This window comes from Netta rufina (genome assembly GCF_964035555.1).
Source record: "Netta rufina genome assembly, chromosome: 2".
Classification (NCBI taxonomy): Eukaryota; Metazoa; Chordata; class Aves; order Anseriformes; family Anatidae; genus Netta; species Netta rufina.
Window position 1 is genome coordinate 3,570,838 of NC_140124.1, and position 20,613 is coordinate 3,591,450.

The 20,613-nt window shown below is 39.6% G+C and overlaps 1 protein-coding gene across 1 annotated transcript in view; it reads right to left on the reverse strand.

Moving 5' to 3' along the window:
- VIPR1 (vasoactive intestinal peptide receptor 1) overlaps nt 1-20,613 on the reverse strand; it is a gene marked incomplete at both ends in the record, with an annotated part of 87,620 nt that overhangs the window by 24,346 nt on the left and 42,661 nt on the right. Inside the window, 3 exons of the mRNA XM_084283021.1 lie at nt 7,918-8,050; nt 9,674-9,774; nt 13,717-13,817. Coding sequence (XP_084139147.1) covers nt 7,918-8,050; nt 9,674-9,774; nt 13,717-13,817 — 335 coding nt within the window. The remainder of the gene's footprint in view (nt 1-7,917; nt 8,051-9,673; nt 9,775-13,716; nt 13,818-20,613) is intronic.

The following is a 20,613-nucleotide window of genomic DNA, read 5'->3' on the forward strand; positions in this document are numbered from 1 at the left end:
GCACACACTGCTTCAGCAAACTAAGTCTTCCTGGCTTCCAGTATGACAGTGGAAGGATGTTCATATCAGAAGGAAGGCATTGGGCTCAATCTCCATGTCTCTTTCCTCTGCCCCTACTTCCGTTTGTGCTGGCTGGGCTGGGCCAGGACTGAGCCTGGGTAGGGTATTATTTCTCTGGATAGAGTATCATTGCTCTAGCAATAGCCAAATGCATATGGGCCCAAAAGTCCCCTAAGGTAACCTTGTCTTTTTGTGGTGCTTCACGTCTTTAATGCAAATTGAAAGCTAGTTGAAAATGGTAAGGTATTTAAAAGTCTCTCTCTGCTAATACAGAAGTTACATAAAACAACCTCTACTTTATGTGCTTCCAATCCAGCAAAGCACGGAGGGTCAGATCCTCAACTGGCAGAAACCTTGCAAACTCTGCTAAAACAAATGGAGCTATACTCATTTACTCCAACTAAAAAATGTGGTCCAAGTGACTACATTTTATGCCTAGCCCACTTCCCATGAAGGCCTCCTCAAACACAACACTATCTATTCAATTCCGTAGGCAGCTCTTATGTCTGCTGTACCTCACATAAGAAGCAAGTTTAAGCCCTGTGACTGCAATCCTCACGGCTATTTAAGCATTTCTCTTCGGCTGACTTTAACAAGGGTTATGTAACTGACAGCCTTGAGGGCCTGGACCTTTCTATTTTGTCTCTTAGGAATATTGGTTTGATTTTTTTTTTTTTTTTTTTTTTTTTGGAGGGGAGGGGAAGTTGGTCTTGTGAATATTTGTAAGATGTTGATTAGTTCTAGATGGTCTAGCCTCTGTGTCAGATGACTCAGAGTTGAGCTTAAACATAAAATTTGAATTGTCTTGGTAAATGGGGTAACTGTCCTTATTTCACGCTCATCAGCTGAAGAATGATAACGGCACTTCTGAACACATCTTCAGTAATAAGGCAAGTGAACCACAAGTCAGCAACTAAAGGGAGAAGGTGGTCAGAGTTTTAATAATGTCCTTCTCCACATCTGCCCCATGTTCTCTTGTTCTGCATTGCTCTAAAGTGCCTGCACGTGACTGGGGCATTGCAGTGTCAGGCGAGATAAAGTCACTTTTTCAAAGGAAGTTCCTGCTTCAGAGCTCTCCCACAGTCTAACTTGCTACCTTCACGCCTGGGTTATTTCCAGGAGCAAAGGAGAAAGGTAAGGGATAACTCATTCAAGTAAAACAATGTAAAACCATGTTAGAGCTTGGTCTGCAAGGTCTAGACCCTCTCAAGGGTTGCATGACAACAGTCCAAGGAGCAGAAGGGACATGACCCAGAATCTAATACTTTCTCCTTTAAAGAATGGATCATTGCATCCATGGACCTTCCTCACTTTCCTAGGCAGGCATGCCTCTGGTGCCACATGCCAAGCACCCAATTTTATCCCCCACTGCCATTCATTACCTCCCTGTCTCAAAATGATTGTTTTACCTCCAGCTTCCCTGACACTCAAGGTTTTCTTCATTCTCCAACACTGCACATTCTCTTCTTCCCAAACTCAGACATATGCTCCCTTCTTTTCCCACATCATTTTAGTGGATCTCCATCTCCAGACACCACAACCCTTCTTCCCAACCCATTTTATTCTTTACTTACTACTGCCAGCCCTGATCAGAGTTGTGTCTTTGTGCAAAGATGGGGTTGCCAGAAACTGCTGTCTCACTAACAAAGAAGGAAGTTACTGTTTGCCAGCAGCTTCACAGCAATTATCTGTGTGCATGCCCTCTTCCTGTGGCATGTATGAGGTGGTTTATGTCTCCTTCATAAATATCAGAATGGTGGCTTGTACAGGTGGAGACCTCTTCTATTCTAGAAGAGATGGTAAGATATCACATTCCTGTGTGGAGTGTTTCTGGCTAATATTAAATTCCAAACAAGAACATGAAAAAGATGAGGTAGATGGGTTGCCCATCTCTCATGCTGATGGCTGCTGCTGACCATGGGCAGTACACATCCAAAACCTATTTATAGCTTCTCATTGCTTCACACACCCTTCATCACTGAATTTGCCAGTAAAACCTCAGATTAACTCTGGCCCTGATTTTCAAAGTGTACTTGAAGGCATTATTTTTTATTTTTAGCTTTATTTGCTCATGGGTAATATTTTCACTGTTAGGCCTCTGTTAATTAAAGAATGTAGCTGTAGCCTCTTTGTCTCTCCTTCTCCCCCCACCTCCTCTCCATTTACTGATCCTTTCTAGAAGTGCCTCAATACCTTTCGTGAAGTGAACCTTGAAATGCTGGTGTGAGATTTGAAAGAGATTTGGCAAACATAAAACAGCCCCATTTCTTTCTCTCTCTCTTTCTTTCTTTCTTTCTTTCGCTTTTTTTTTTTTTTTTTTTTTTTTTTTTTGTATCACATACAGGAGCTTTCTCTAATTATTTTTCTTTCTCTGTCATTTACTTTGCTGTAAAACTTCAAATGTAGCAGTGCTCAGCAGATACAGGGATAGCAGCAGCTATGGGGATATCAGATAATATAAAGATTATATTCCACTGCCAGGTACAAGCAAATCTCTCTATCTAACTTAGTGGTAAAAATGTAGACCAAGGAAATGGGTGTGTTAGGTTTGTGTTGTGACAGCAACACCACAGACATTCTCAGGAGATCATAAGTAGAAGCCAAATGCTGTCAAAAAGCTCAGAAAGAACTGAAGCCAGTGTATTTCAACACCTGTCCCTGAAGCCAACAGAAACTGTTTGGCTGTGTTTCACAAATTTTTTTAGGACAGGTAAAGTGGTTCAGGTAAGACTTGAGTGGAAGAGCAGAGTGAGAAATATTCCGCTAACAGTAATTTTTCTTTTTCTCCTTGTGCTGCTCCTTGGGATGAAAACCAAATGTGGCTGCTATCTATCAGGTGGAAAGGCTGAGGGTCTTCATCACCCTACACAGCTGAGCAAAAAGAGGCAGTCCTCACTTCATACCGGGTCTCATTTTCATGGCAGAAGAGACTTTAAAGCCTTTCCTTATCTCAGGCAGCATCTTTGTGCCTGATTTGTCCAACTGAATTCAGTGGATGGGGAGCAGTTCTGCAGCAATGAGCTGAACTACTGAAAGAGTGCCAGCTGATGAATTTACACATTTTGGGGCCTGACCCAACTCCAATTAAAGTCAAGGGAAAAATTCTCTTTGTCTGCAGACAGAGTAGTGCCAGAATCTCCCCCCAAGCCAGTCAGCCAAAGTTCATCAGACGCCAGTCTGTGATGCTAAAATGAGCTTGCCCTCTTTTGTGTAGGTGAGAGTAGATGTCTATCACAGAGGATGTAACCCAATAAAAGGGCTGTGTCTCTAATTTCCAACTCTCCCTCCTTCTCAGACTCCTGCCAACTTTTTTCTATTTTTTTTTTTTTTTTTTCAGAGAGTAGAGCAGGGGACCTTCTGTCCTATAAAACACCACTAGATGAACCAGGGTCTGTGTATATGAAGGACTTAGAGTGCTGGGTAAACCACAAGAAAAATCCTTGCAGCAGAACCTGGCTCCGTTGCTCCCTAGTCTAGAGGTCAGATGCAGTCTCCAACCACTAGGTCAGAAACTCTTCATACCTATGGCCTTCTGAATATCAGTTTTATTTTTATACAAGTGCTTAAAAAGATACGTACTCTTCCAGTTTTCACAATAGCCTGCATATCAAAGCACTCTCCATGAAGTTGGATGGATTTGAATCCAGATGGGGATGTGCTGGAAAAGAAAATGTGTCTGTCTTCAACTTCCGTATATAAAGTTTATGTAGGAGCCTGTAGCTTTTATCAATTTGGCCTGAGGCAGCTCATGTTAAAAAACTAATTTTCTACTCTGAAAATATGAGATATATATATGCTCACTATTGCTAAAGGTCCTGCCCTCCTTTGCAAAAAAGAATTTCTCATTGGAATTTGATTGTCTTACTGGAATGCAAAAGGATAAGGAGAAATGATCCCTCCCTTGGCTGGATTCTCAGCAAAGGCAAATTTGCAGAGCTCAACAGAAGTCTGAATTCAATCTGTAGAACTGAATCTTTATTTATATCAAACTGTTGGCTTCTTTGTCTCCAGCTAGGCTGGAAACATAAGTGGTTCATCATTATGCTATCCAGATATTACATTCGTGAAACTAAATCAAAGCTTAGCCATTAAAACACACTCACACACAAAATCAAATGAAAAGACAAGCAAAGAGTTCAGTTCAATCCTTCTACCAGGTTTGCTATTTTGGCTACTGAGCTTCACCCGACATTTTCCAGAGAGAGGAGGAAAGAAGAAGACAAAGTGTGGGAATGCTTAAATGGAAGGTCACAAATCGTAGAGAAAACTAATATGAAAAAAAATAAAATTTGTTAAGAGGGCTCTTCAGTCTGGCAACAACAACAAAAAAAAAGAACACAGAAAAATGCAGTCAAATACAGACTGGAAAGTGATGGAAATTTTTGTGCATTATGAGTAACTGAAGCCACATGCCATAAGTTTTCCATCAGAAATGATTGACTAAGTGAAGACTAAATGATTGACTGAATGATTAAACTGAATGTATTCTGAATGATTTGTAACAAATAGTTATTGGAAAAATCGGTGTGGGCGATTTCACAGAACCCTCCTAGCCTGATCGTCTCTACATCTGGGTGCTTAAAGCCCATATTCACTAACACATGAGCGTATGCCTATCTTAGAGTAATTTAAGCCAACATGATGATTCAGTTTCACATAACTACAAACATTACGACTGAGGGCATGACAAAGAAAGTGGGGTTCGGTCTACTACTGACTGCTGGCACATTTGGCAATAAGCTGTGTGTATACATGGGCATGAGATTTCTCTACTGTTTCTACCTCTCCAAAATATTCAAAGTCTCTGGTGCTGCTTTGTTTCCCACTGGAAAATCCCAATGTGTTTTTAGAGCCTTCTCTAAGGGTCAGTCTACACGCTGCTATACACCTAAAGACACACCTAATTCATTTGGGCAGCTGGGGAGAGGTGAAGGAGTGAGGGACATTTGCAAAGCTGCTATTGGTGATCCTTATAGCAGCAGAAAGGGCCTGGGCCACTTTGTGTAGGACTTGGGATCAATGGTCATTTAAGCCTGCTACATTTGCTTATGCAAATGAGCCTTGCTTGTCAGCTCAGGGTTTCTGCCCCATGAAAGGCAGGGTACATTTTTCACTGAAGCAGGAAGACTTTTCTTTCCCTCAGGAGTGAATCTATCAAGGAAGATGAACCAAGGAATTTAAGCAGTTTACTAGTACCACACCCCAACACCAAGTGCACAGTGCATGTTCTGGCTCATGTGATAGCTCAGTGATTGGCGGCATTGGCCCTGAGTCCCTGAAATGCTTATGGCCACATTCTCTCTGGTCATAGAGATACCCAACACACTTTATTTTTCAGGGCATTCATGTTGATCTCAATGGTAATGGTTGGACTTAATGATCTTGAAGGTATTTTTCCAACCTAAATGGTTCTATGAACCTGTGATTCCATAACCCAAAACTACATGTATTTCAGTTTAAATTGCCATAGAATTAGCACTGTAACTGAGCTTTCCTATACTAGATAAAATGAAGTAAAAATGCTGCTGCAGCAAAGCCCATGAACATGTTTTTTCAATTACATATTCATCTATATTAAGTGGAATTCCTAACAGATTGGAGCATTGGCACATATGTTGGTTGCGAGCTTAAAATATTTTTAGGTGGCTAGTGCATAAAACATAATTTTATGTCTTTGTACTGCAACAGTTAAGGTTAAATTCAGGAAATAGATCCCTTCCTCAGTAATGCTGGGAGAGGTTGTAATTCATTTGGATTTTATATATCCCTGAATCTGTTTCAGAAGGGAGGTGCTTTTGTCCTTTTTTCCTCAAAGGAACTAAGTGCAGTACTTTCTCTTCTAATAAAAAGACCTCTATTGCTTTGTTTCTCCCCTCTTCTGAAACAGCATAGTGGTGACAGCATTCAGTAAATTAAATTGTTTGTTCAAATCTCTCCTCAGACTGAATGAGCTCAAGGCCATATCTTGCATTATCAGTAGAAACATGAAACCTTCCATAAATCCTATAGTAGGCCCTGGATATATCAACTAGTTAGCATCCATGTGCCCCAAGCCAAAATCATATCCTGCAAGTTCAAAGCACAACAATGCAATTATTTCACCTAGCTCAATCCAACCTAATGCAACCAAACCCGACATAAATTCAACAGATTTTATAACTGTTTGCAAGCAGATGAATATTAGGAGAGGCATTGTGATTGCATTCCATACAGGTATTTTTTCCTTATGGCCTAAAATATCGCCCATGTTCTGCAAAGGGTAAGCTCAGTCCTGTGTAGTGAAGACATTTATTCCACATACTTTTGTAACCCTTCTGTAGGATCCAACCATTCACCATGAACTGGCATTTCCCATCAAAATCCTCTGATGAGGAGAAACACACAACGGTGGTAGCCATGAGTCTGGCTTCCAGGAACGACAGATTCTGCAGGACAAAGCCCAGTATTTATACACAGAAGTGCTTCAGGATGGACTATTGCAGCAGACACTTCTCACAGAGCCTTCTGCAGTCATGCCTGAGTCACGTCCTGGTGAAAACTCCCGCAGGAGTGAGAGGTTAGGTCAAACTCCATGGTTCATTGGGTTCTTGGCTCCTCTGCCAATTAGCATTGACAATTATCTGTGGCAGCAGACACCAGCCAATTGTTCATCCATGTTTATATATCATTGTAACCATTCATGGGCCTACATAATAAAGTCCCATTGCTGAAGAATACACATCCCAGCGAACCACAGAGGAAAAAGAAAGAAAAGAAAAAGCAAAGGGTGGGTGGTATGTGGTCACTGCAATGGGGACATGGTGTAGACAGTTCTCAGGGAAATGATGGGAGTAGGCTGCTCTTTGATATTAACTGGGAAGTGCTCAAGCAGAAAAGCCATTACAGCAGCAGGGATGGGACTCAAAGTACGGATACAGAAAAGTCAAAAGACGAGGAAGAGATTGGGTGGTGAGATTGGGAAGAGAAAAGACAGTCTTTTCTGTTGCTTTATGATGCAGAGAAACACAGGTCTTGGAGAGATCTGTTGGACTGCTGTGTCCAGTCCCTTGCTATCGTCAGCAACACTGCCATTAGATAAACAGCTCTCCTTAATGTTTGTTCCTGTTGATTACACTGAGTCTGAAAGAGGAGAAAATACACCAACTCCTTTATTCTCCTCTTTTTTTCATCCCAGAGGAGAAATATCACAGTTCCACATTAGTGTGGGATACAGATCCAGATGAAAAATAGACAGGGACGTCTATATATAGAATTCCTGCCTGAACTCGTGCAGAAATCTGGTCAATACAATCAGTGGAGCTCAGAGAGCCATCCACCTCACCAGATGTAGGTGCCTTCTTCAAAATGAGGGGGACAGCTGTCTGGACCCTAGCAGACATATTGGTTAGATATCAGCTGACTGTGATTGCACTTTACACATGGAGCTCATGTGTCGGTATTTAATCTGCGAAGTTACCTGAATCTGGATCTCCCACCACCACTGAGGGGAAAGGCTTTATTAAACCCTTAAGCAGAGGATGGCAAGTCTTTGGTCAGAATATCTAAGAAATTAGCACAGATTTGGGAGGTAGGCACAGGATTGACTGGAATCCCAAAATCTTGCAGTGACTAAGTTGTGGGTTTGACCTCAGAAGGGGCTAGAGGTCCACAAACCTTTCAACCTGGTAATTTATTTTATGCCCTTCCCACACAAATTAAGCTTGAACAATCAGCTTTTTGTTTCTTTTCAAATTTTTTAAAAAAATATTGAAGTCTTCCCAAGGTAGTGTCTTACATACATTTGCAAGTTATTTTTGGTGCATTGTTTAAGAGAGGCAGCAGAACACGGCAGAAACTTCAATGTGCACAGCTACTTACTGAGCTCACAAAGCAGTGTTCAGATTCTCCACTTTCAAATAGGATAACATCTTTTATGAAGACTGCGATGGCTCTCATTATGAAGGACATGAAGAGGTGCATATGAATATAATTTCGAGTACAGTGTAGCTTTCTGTTGAGGAGAGATATAATAACATTTCTGAATAGTAAGGCTTCTCAAAAACATTATTTATCTATTTACATGTTTCTTCTGCCAAGATATAGAATTACAATCAAACATTAGAAACCCTGACACAGACAATGTTCTGATGTAAATCACTGCAAATTCACTTAAGTTTTTTAAAGCCACAAAAGATGTGTCATTCCATATATCTGTAGCAGTGTTGCTTCTTTTCCACTTCTCAGAAAAAAAGGTCAAAAGATAGAATGATAGAAAACAGGTCCATCATACTGCTTTCCATTGGAAAAGAAATAGCTTTGACTCAGTAAACTGCACTTATGATAAAGGACTGTTTTCTACAGAATGTTTGTACTATAATAATTTTTTTAAAGGTAAAATATTTCCTCAGAGGGAGAAATAAATTAGCAGCTGCTGCCAAAATTAACACATATTGCAGGTTTTTTGGAGCAACGTGAATAATATATTCACTTAAAATGGCTAGTTATTAATTATATTAAGAACATCACAAGGGTTTTTCTTTTTTGCCCACCAATATTTTGAAGATGAATTTTCATCAAACAGGTCTGCTTTTCAAGTGTATTTTGTTCAGTCATCAGAACCACAACAGACCTCACTCAGCAACATGATCGAATTACCACTTTTTAATGAGTTACTGTGCATCGGCAAGTTTATACTCTTAATCTCTGACGATGAAAGGATAAAGGGACTGAGCTGAGTCCTCTGTTCTTGTGGCAAAACCAAGTCAAATTACACTGTTTCCCACAGATGAGGTGTGTGAACCCTGACAATTTCAACAGCTTTTCTGGCACCTTGTACCTTGTCGAGACAATGTAATTTGAATATGTCTGATTCACTGTTTGGGGAGCAGAGAGAGCATGCATGCTGAGAAGTGCAAAGGAAGCGTTTATCTCTGCTTAAGGATCATGAAGGGTGAGGCCAGTTGTGTACACAAATATACATGCCTGAATCTATTGCAAACAACAGGAACTGAGGATGAATTCAGATGCCATAACTTAGACATTTCATGCCATTTAATTTGCTCTACCATGTCTACCTTTCAGTCCATAAGGGCCTGTGGCTCCTGAAGGTCCTACATTACACCTGTTCAGTTTGTGCATGACTCAAAGGCTCTAGCACGTCTAATATGGTTCTGGGTGACTCTGTTTTGACCTAGATCTCCATAGGCTACAATAGGAAGTATTTCTGAAATGCATTTCTGGAGGTAGATTTGGGGTGAGAATCATCTATCCCATTCTGAATGCCTACTTTAGCTGAAATTCATCATTAAATATACTCATCCATACTATTCTGACCTAGTCCCTGTATTTCAGATACAGAGATCCACCATGTAAAAGTGTACATTTAGTCAGATGAATCGCACCTTAAATAATTGGACTGGGGGTTGTAACTCTCATAAAAATGCCACAAATCACATATCATAAAACGCTGATACCAAAAAATGGAGGAACATCCCTCTCCTGTCCATCTTAGATGTGTTTTACATCCACTCATGGTTTATAGACAAAACAGTTCACTTATTCATATTTAAACAGCCACTATTCCCTTTGAGTCATCCCCTTACCTCTGTTTTTTTTTTTTTGCTCGTGCTCTTACCTGAAGAGACATAAAATGATCATAGCAGCTGTGAGAGCAATGAGCGATAAGGTATGTCCAATGGTGTAGCCGGTCTTGACTGTGCCATAGAATGATGTTTGCTAACATGAAGGAAAGAAGCAAAAAAAGACTTTCAAAGAGCTGCCTATATTTGCCTAAATACCCTTGTCACTGATATTTTTCTGATTTTCTTGGTGAAATAAGGGAACCATCCTACTTCGTTATCTTATAAAAAACTTCCTTCACCCTTTAAAATCACATCAGCCAGACTACATGATTAAAATACCACCAGTGTGAATAAGGGGAATGTGTCTGGTTCCAGCAGAGCTTGGATTGCACCAAAACCAGGTTAATGTTACACGAGGGAAAGATTCATAGAGGAAGGTGTCTGTTTTGACACTGGCAGAGACAGCTACATGGTTATAACCTTGTGAAACTAAACTGACTAATGTTCAGTTAAACAGTGCACGGACATGTCAGCTCTTAGGCAGTTGGCATGATCAGCTTCATTATAATAATGAATTTTGAGGACAGAACTGGTCTGGAAATTGGTTTTGCTTTTGTGGAAGCTAAGCATTGTGTTTTAGCAAGAAAAAAAAAAAAAGAAAAAAAAAAGAAAAACAACTAAAATATCCTCACTGAACACACAGAAATATATGTTAAGTTGGAAATTAGTCCACAGTTTTCTCTCTGATTGCATACAGAGGGAGTCTCTGAACATGGAGCACCATGGGATTTAAATCCAACAGGGAATCCTGGTCTAAATAATATGGGGGAATAAGGCAAAAAAAAAAAAACAAAAAACAAACAACAGCTCTCCTAAGGCTCACCAGCAACACTAAATCAATATATTTTGATCCTCAGCTTAAAAAGAAAAGATCAGTTGGTATTCAGACATCTGTTTTATCAATGAAAAATCAAAATTTTAATGAGAATCCAACTCAGCTTGTAGAAAGTCTTATTTTTCTAGCCCTTGATTGACCCTTCTCTGCCCTCCTTGCCACCATTTTCTGTAAAACAACCAACCAGCCAAAACCACAAAAAGCAGTTTTGACAGAAAATCTAAACCCAACCTTATCTGGGAAAACACTCTAATAACAGTAAGAGCTGAAATTTTTTATAGGTTATTTTCATGGGCCTTGATAAGCACTAGGTGCTGTTCAGGACCAGTGAGGCTGAGATGAGAGGTAATCCTTTAGCATTTACACAACCCAGCTTAGAGGAGTGTTAAGACAGAAATTTCAGAGAGTGCAGAGGCTACACTGGTCATGTCTATACTGCTCCTTGGACCGCAGAGCTCAGAGAAGATAAAAGAACAGTGTCTTTGTAGCCTCATTCAATGAATCCACATCACTAAGCACTTTGGGTCGTGATTCATAGCAAGGGCTTCTTTTCTAATTTATTTACCTGATAGACTGATGGAGTCTACAGAATATGGCCATACCTATGCTCGCCCACCTGCAGAGCATGGAGGGACTTGCACTGCATTAAGGAACAGTTGAGGTTCCACCTTACTGTCCTTGCTAATGACAATCACCTCCTGTTTTACAGATATCAAAGGAGATAATTTTATTCAAGATCATAAATGGAACTGGAATTTCACTGTTAATGTTCAGATTACTAAAGTACTAATCCTAGAAAGAACAGGGATTTAGAGAAGTGAAGGAAATGTACGTCAGGATGCCTGTGTTCTGGCTCTAGACCTATAGTGATTTACTGAATAACATCAGACAATTTTATCATTCCCTCTCCGACATCTAAAAGCCTGTCCTTAATTTCACTGGAATGTGATATGAACGATTAGTTAAGGTAGATGCTAAACTCAGATTAACTGAGAATTAGCTTCTTTCACTTCTGTTCAGTAGCCTCTACATTTGTCCCTTGATGAATATTAGAATGTGAAACATTTACATTTGTAAGTGCAAAATAACAGAAACACTGATATCAAGTCTTCAAGCAGCCCTGCATGCAAACTTGTTTTGTGTTTACGTCACCTATGCTAAAGCCTTCTATGTTTCCCCTGGTAAATGCAAAGAGGCCCCTCTGGAGAGAACTGTGGGGTGAAATGATCTGTTTTCTTCATTGCCTCAGAGAGATCCTACAGGGACAGTTGGGTGGCTCCTGTCTGAGCAGGTGGGGGAACGGAGTGGGGAAGCTATGCGTCATGCCTAATAATGGGACAGTAAAACAACACCCCATTAGCTAACATATGGGTTTTCAAGGTCAGATTGGAGAAGGAAACGTTACCATTTCAGACATCATAAATGCACTACTTTGGTGGCTATGTCTTCTATTTCATAAGGACTGACAGAATTTATAATTGAAATCATAGTCACAGCTCTTATTTATTTTTCAAAAATATTTTGCTGTTTCTGACTTGAGACCAGTAGATTTGCTGTTTCTGACTTGAGACCAGTAGATGTTTAAAGTTCACGAAGTGTTTTAGGCATGGATAGTTATCAGTCTGCTCTGGACCTCATGTTCCATACAGCCTGCAGTTCTCCTTTTTTTCTTATTCCCTTTATTTCTTCCTCCACAAACTGACAGCCAATTCAACAACAACAGAAATCTATTCTTCACAGGCTAGGACTGCATGTTCACCCCCCTCAGCCACCTTTCACACAAATTAGACTTAAACGGCATGACAAAACTGTGCAAATCAAGAGAAAATAATTAAGAAAGAATTAAAAGAGCACAATGCATGTTCTCTTGGTAACGCAGCACTCTGGCAGCGCTGCAATCCATTGGGTTGCCAAAGCATGTCCTAGGAATTCCCAAATCCCTTTGCAGCTGGAACATAAGCTGGAGGTCTTGGTGGAGGGTCTTCCCAGAACAGACCCGTAACGATGGCTTTTGCAATATGCAACTGATGCCACAAAACTCCATCTTAGGAATGGGATAGGAGGATATGAAAAGGTGGCTGACCTCGAAGGCAAACTAAAGCTCTCTCTTCAGTAGATCCCTGAAATTCTTTGTGTATCTTCCCCTTTGGTATTTTCCAAATTCTTTTACTATTAAGGCTGGTAAAGTTCAGCTCAGATTTTCTGTTAACTCTTCGAGTGCCTTTGTAATGTGTGACAATACACAGACCACACACACTAGACATATATTCATTATTAAGTTTCCTATGTCCAGCATTCACAAACACTGGGAAATGTCATACAGCAGAAACAAACAAACAAACAAACAAACAAACAAACAAAAAAAACCACACATGGACCTAGGTTTAATATAAATATATGGTTGCAGCAAAAGATAATATTCTAGCATGAGCTTTTTCTTGTTGACTATAGGAGAGCTACAGGTGACTAGTTTAGACTGACTAGATGTTGAACTTTTAGTTGCTTGAGGTGAATAACGCTTCTAACAAGTTTGGTTATCTTCTTTAGACTTTACCCTTCATGCCTAAGCATGCAGCAAAGCAGTAACAAATTCCTTTCTGTGCAATGACAATACTCTATAATATTTGAAAGCTAATTATATCTAGTTCAGTGATTACTAATTTACCTGCAAGTAATATGCCAGAGAGTTTGTGGATTTTCTTTCAAAATTCAGTAACATGGCCTGAAAATGTGTGTGTTGCCTAGCTTTCTAGAGTTTATCTGGTTGAGATCAGCACAGCTGCACTGATGACAAATGAGTTATATTGGTTTATCCCTTCTGATCTTTTGATGATTGTGTTTGGCCTACAAATACTGGAATTACCATACCTACTCAAGGCTAAATATAAATAACTCAAGGAAGGCCTTGTTTCAAATTTGAACGTGGAACATGAAGCACCTGAAGTTACACTTGGGCATCACAGAGACACTGGTCTCATTTTCTCAGGTGCTGAGTTCCTGCCACCCCCTTGGAGATCAAGGGGAGGATCATCTATTTGACCAGACACTGATCTCTGCTTCCAGAGATCTTCCAGATGATCCTTCATTTTCAGGGAATTACAATAGGAATGGAAAAAATAGAGGATCAGAATACCACATGATTCTGCTATCTGTCTATTAATGATAGTAAGTCATGATATACACTTATCCAGCTCTACAAACCTCTTCTGGAGTGCTGTTGGAATCAAATCCACAAGCTACAGCATATGGTGCAGGGTACACATCTGTCCAGCCCTGACTTGTGCAATTCCTGGTCACATTTCCTAAAAAAAAATAAATAGAAAGGTATGATTAACAGAAGCAGCATTGGGCTTGCTCTTAAACATATGTTTGCCTTTTCTTAATTTAAATGTCAGATCACATTTCTTGTAACACAGTAAAAGTCTCATACATTTTCTCTGTTAAGAAGTAAGCATCTTACACATAACACATAGAGTGGGGAGACCAATTTGGTCATATATTCAGTCTTCATATACAAATAGTTTTTAATATTGAGGTGCCCACAAAGCATCTCTTCTAATGGTACCATAATACCACCTGGACTCAGTCTCTTGGATATTGTCTGAGAGTGTTATTGTCTCCGTTCCTGGAAATTTCTTCATCTAACCAGAGCAGTGAAGTATTTACAGCTTTCATTTTGCTTGTGAGAAGCCAAGGCAGGGATAGATAAAGTCTGATTTTGTGTTAAGGTGGGAGAGCTGGGAACTGAACCCAGTCCTCAAAACCCAGACCTTGCCTATAAAACGAGTCCTGAACTTTATTCAATGTGATTCCCATGAAATCTACTGCACTGGTGCTTGAGAAAAAAAATACTTCAAAAATTGTCTAAGAGGGAAGAAAAAACAGATACTCACCATCTGTATTGCCTGTTCTAACATATGTACAAGACAGATGTTTGTCAGACAGAAACAACAAAGAACCAAACCATCAAAAGTAAATTGCATATTCCCCCAACACCTTCTCTGACCACTGATCCCTAACCAGTCCATCTCAAATGAATCACATGATTGTGTTATCAACTAATAAAATTTCACAAATTGAATGCTTGGCATTCCTTTGGTGTCTTTTATCACATAAAACATCCTGCCATCCCTGACCGGAAAGCTGGTACAATAAACCAGAATACGCAAATGGTAAACAGTCAAAACTTGCTTACGGCTTTTTAGTTGAAGAATTACATCAGTGAAACTCAAGAGCTTTGCAAACATTTCCAGCAATAAGGACCTTTGCACACAAGAATAATAAAACTGCACACAGGAGAAAATCAATTCTGCTGCTATGAGTCATGAAAATATCCAAGCATCACCTACAGGAATTTCTGACTGTTGAGTCATCTGAACATCTTCCTAACTATATAGACCTATCTTGCACTGAAATCATCATCAGCTTATCACCTTACTTAATCCACTTCTTGAATCCCCGTGATAGGTGGATTTTGACACCGAAACTTGCCTCTGTGATTCTTCCTTCTGATTGATCTGAATACAACAAAGGCTCTGGTGCCTTTGCTCCTTTCAGCAGCTGCTCCAAACGCAGTTAACTTGAGCAGTTTGGTGGGCTGTTGTTCCCCAGGCTTTTCCTGCATGGCCACTGTTTACATTTCTTTTTCCAGGGTTCATATCAAGATCATAAGAGATCATGTGCAAACAAAGCAAGGACATGACTGTTCACTATTTATTTATTTTTTAAGGTGTTATGTAATTTCTTCATTACAATGGATCCCATTATCTGAATTTTTCTGCTTCCTATTTCCTGCTCAAGACTTCTCCCTCTGTCTGGAGATGTCTTTAGTTTTCATGGTGGTTTTGCTTATTCTCGGTGAATTAAGGAGTGCCAGTTTCAGTTTCATTCATTTCCTTGTAGTTCTTCTTTTCAAGCGCACTTCCTAAAACCATTTGATACTTTGTAATTCTTGTCCTCCCTGTTCACATGAGTACTTTTCAAAATTGTCTTAATGGTTTAGCAGATATGTAAACTACGGCAGAGGGAAACAAAATAATGTAGCATCACTGAGATTAAAAACAAACAAACAAACAATAATCTGCCTAATTTTAGGAATTCTCACTTCCCTGATAAGTTTTTCTACCACCCTTTGCTGCTCATTTTACTTTTTGATGCACAGATTCGAACACATGGTCTGATACAACACATCTTTATAACTCTCATGTTCTGTGCTAGATGCCTGGGAGGTGCAAAAAGTACAAGGTTAGAAGATATAGATTTTACCTCACTACCATTTTGGGTCAAGTGCTGGATGATGTCTCCCCTCAGAGCAAACAACATTTCTAATTACTACTTGACATTAGGTTGATTACTTTCTACTGAAGATGTGCGCAAAACTTGGAAAAATGCCTCACAAGCTTAGTACTTACTCTGAGGTTTACCTAATAAACAGGCTGTGAACTTTAGACTAAAGTATTAAGCTGAGATTTTTATGCTACAGGCTCAAAGCTCAGCTCTATCACACACCTCCAGTGAAACTGCAGCCAGTTCATTTGTCCTCCTTAGATTTCCATTTCCTCACCAACAGCAGGGCTTTAGAAATAAAGTCTGCTCTTCTGTCAATGGGAAAGCAAGTGTTTGAAGTGTCAAGATGTTTCTAGGCTATTTTCCATAACAGTTTCTTAAACTCTCTCCAGAATGGTGCACTAATGAAGTACATTGAAGATGCAAAATGTGGCAGTAGTGGAAAAGGCAGAGTTTCTGGACTTGGTATCTTCAATCTGTGAAAGTTCACATTTTTTCCCAATCTTTCCTATTTCCTATCAGACTGAAGCTAAATCTTTTCAAACCGTTTTTCCAGAGAATTAATGAGAAAGGGGATTGGGGCTTACACCTCAGTATCACGTAATTAGCAATGTACCATGGAGGAGATCCATTGTGAGAGCTGGAAAGCATCCTAATACTGGCTGGAAAGTGAGGTGTTTTGTGCGCCAGGCTCTCCTCTGAGTTGTGGAAAAAGGAGGTTCAAGTTCCTCGTGTGAACAGAGTTTATTTTTTTAGAAATTTTTTAAGAAGGAAAGAGGGTATACTCGTTAATAGCTTTTTCCCTGTCCCTGTCATGAAATTAAGATTTTGTAGGTTTTGTATTTCATTTTTATCAGAAGCATTACAACTGTCAAACTGGTGCACCTAGTCCTAAAAGCCACAACCATTTCAAAGAGATGAGGTTTTCTATTTAAAGGGGAAAATAAAAAGAAAAAAGAAAAAGCCGCAACTAACTTTCATCTATGATAACAGTAACCTCACAACATGTTTTGCCAGAACTCAGCTTCCTGATTTCAGAGAATCACAGACTGGCTGAGGTTGGAAGGGACCTCTGGAGGCTATCTGGTTCCCTCCTGCTCAATCAGGGCCACTTAGAGCTGCTTGCCCAGGACCATGTCCAATGGCTTTTGGATATCCTCACATATCTCCTCTCCAAGGAGGGAGACTCCACATGCTCTCTGGGCAACTTGCTCTAGTGCTTGGTCACCCTTACTGTAAAAAAAAGCATTTCCTTAGGTTGCAAGGAAATCTTCTGTGTTTCAGTTTGGTCATGTTTAGAAAATGCAAATGCAATTAGAAAGTGCAAGAAGGGTCTCATTACTTTAGAAGCTCACTATGCATGGGAGCCTTGCATGTAACTGAAGTCCTTTGCTAGGTTCTGCCTTTTCTCTTTGCAGATATCAGGACAAATGTTTTTTAAAGGCAACAAGATGATGACCTTTTCATAAGGCTCCCTGCCAGGTAGGAGGGGATGGATGTAGAAAGAAAGGAAAATAACAGTGCAGAAATCTCGGGAAAAAAAACAACAAAGTTCTCAAGCTGGCAAATATAATGTGCAGAGGTAATCCTTACACAAGCTAAAGGAATTATAGCTATTGCTGGAGAACTGGTAACATAAAAAGCTACTGATTATAGAAGAGAATGACAAGTGTAAATATGAGGCTAGACCTTTGGCTCGTTTATATCAGTGTTTATGACAATCAAGGCATAAAGCACTATTGAAAGGCAAGGGGTAAAGCCACAGGCCTGAATAACCAGTTTTCACAAAGTTTTACAGCAGCAGCGCCTTAAAGACTCATGTGTAGCATGATGGGCCGTAAATGTTTAATCAAACCACCATATCCCTTGATCCAGCCCCAGATACCAGTAGATGTAGTGTATGAAAGTGCAAACATGCCAGTGGCTTCAGGCTGAGCCCCAGCAGGATCAGCAGGGTCTCTCTCAAGACTTACACAAGCACGTTACACGTTACCCAACCGCAAATTTAATCTTCTGTGGTGGCAGGAAGGGTCATCCAAGCCTACATAAACTGCTGGGATTTATACATGGCTCTTCCTCATGTGCTACCTCTGCCTGTATTCCTTGAAAATCTGCTTACAGTGTGCCACGGCAATTAACAATCATCTACATGAAGCACGAGGAGCAACTGCATTTCCTCCGTACACTTCTCGTCTTTCTGGTAGTACGTCTGCTATAGGACAGGACTTTGCCATCTGGCCCAGCAGCTGCTCCTGGTCTAAGCAAATGCTTCCTTAGAGTTCACAATCCCCTCACTAATTTGCTAATCTGCACAGTCTGATGGTATGCCTATTATGAAAATGGAATTGATGGTTGTAAGCAATTAGCAGAATGCTTCAATCTTTCCTTCTGATTAGCCTGTACTAAATCTGGCACATGCCGCACACCTATCCTGAGTAGCTTTGCCTTGCTTGCAGGGTGATTCAGAAGCTCTCAGCTCTGGAAAACAAAGAGAGAGGGAAGGAAAGCCCTCTCACTGAAAACAAGCAGGACTGGCTGAATTCAGAGACACTTTTTGCCTTATGTTTGTTAAAAAAACAAAGCAAAACAAACATATTTCTTTTTAGCATTAAAGAAGCAGTAAAAGAAAAAAGATCCAAACCTGTATACTAATGAAAAGATTGTCCAAATATTCCTGTTTTTAATTCAGTTTTTGCATATTCATATTTTGTTAGTTGTTTTAATTCAATTTCTTCTATGGAAAAAAAGCATTCTTCTTGCCTCTTTCTCTCTGACACTACTCTTATCCTTTTTCATTGGATCTACAAATAACAATGAATAGACATTATTGATACTGATCTGGAGACAAGGAGGACTTCTTTTTGTCTTTTTCTTCCCCTTGTTTTATCCCAGTTTGGGTGAAGAGCTGTTAAAGATCCCTATGAAGAAAGACAAGTTAAGCAGCAAAATAATTTTACAATTTTTTTGCTTTATGAAGCAAACATCTTCTCAGCTCCCTCAAATAGAGGTTGGGTACAGGCTAGTGTTCCATACATCTAACCACCAAATTTATTCCTATACTCCGAATATATCTTACCTCTTTCTAGTGATTCTGATAGTGCTTTCTACTTCTGGCTTCCACTCGTACTTTCCAGGTCTATCAGCCTTACAAGTTTTTTATGTGTTGTGTGAAAACATACCCCTCTATCCTTATTTTAGACCTGCTGATGGACAGTTTCATTTTGTACCTCTTCTCTTGTATACCATGAAACAATCATTCCTCACCTACTTTCTCCACAATGTTATGACTTACATCCTTTGAATCCACATTTTTCTAGTCTGAAGAGTATTAATCTGGATAATCCTTTCTTGGAGAGGAACACAGTAAGGTAAAACTTTTAATTCAATTTCCTGATCTATAAACGTATTTGGAGATGATGTGGAAGAAACATGAATCAAAAGAACCTTTCAGATTGTGCTATACCCACCAGTAAAGAGTCTTGTAGAGGAACGACATGATTAATTCACGGCATAGTGAAGGAGGAGTGAAGAGTCAGTGCAACTGAGATAGAAACAGAAGATTTTCTTTATAATTTAAAAATAATAGTTAATATATTAATTAATAAAAATATTAATATAAATTAATAATAGTTTGATCTGTGTAGAAGTTAAATACTGAATAAATGAATGGAATAAATACAAAGAGATAACTGTATTATAAGAAATTTGTTGCATATGTCCCACTCTCATATGGTTTTTCTCTTTCTTAATTATTTTTCTCTCTCATCTGTTTCAAATACACTCCTCAGACTCAAATATATCTGAAAGTTTGTGTCACAGGTGAGATTTTAACACTTTGATCTTGGAGAAAACTTCTTATTGGCTTTTAATGGGAACTTAAGTTCATTCAAAGAGATCTGAGGCCAGTCATTGCTAAAGGATGTTCTCTTTAGTCTTCCTCTTGCTTCTCTTGCCCTCTTGTGTAATACCTTCTAAAGGAGAGGGAAGGTCTGCTCTAAGTAGCTATCTGTCCTGCTGGTCTGCCATTATCTTGTGGTCAGAAATTGATTTTTTCAAGCAGAAGCTATTAAAGCAATAGCAGATCTTATCACTTTTCTTGAGATGTTGCTGAGCCCATTGGAACATGTGTAGTTCCATTTTTATTATCGATCTGCCCTATTGTTGTTGGGAAACACCTGAGACTTCCAGACAGAGCTACAGCTTGTTTTTAACTGGAAACAGAAGTGGTTAGATCTGGGAGAAACTTGCGATTTGTCAGACATAGAAAAAATATTTTCCAAACTCGCTTTATGTGTCTCAGCCATGATTTTGTAAAATCCTTCTTTCAGCACAATTTCTGCCAACATGGTGTATCGAACAGACAAACAAACTGTGGCATAGTGTCAGCACATCACGTAACAGTCACAGCCTTTGGTTTCTTCGTTTGTTCTTTTTCACATCGCTTGGTCTGCAGCTTGGTCTTACTGTCACAATTCTGCTGCCCTAAAGCTTGCCGCACCTGTGATTTCAGGAAATCTCCCATTTTCCTCTCTCCTCCTTTCCCTTTCCTGCATGTCACATTTCTCAGTGTGAAGATCTCGATCCTTAATAAACACAGATAATTCCTCTCTTCTTAACAGCACATGTTCCCCTTAATTAGGCACCTTTTGCAAACTCCATTTGTTCCCTCACAATAAAAGCAGAGCTGTCAAACTCTAGGACAAATTTCTCATTAGCTCTTTAGACATTGCAAGTACAGTACACCAGGAAGCATTTACAAGAATAAAATGAACAGTTCTGGCTAAGTGGAGGTATTAACTTCACAAGCCATGG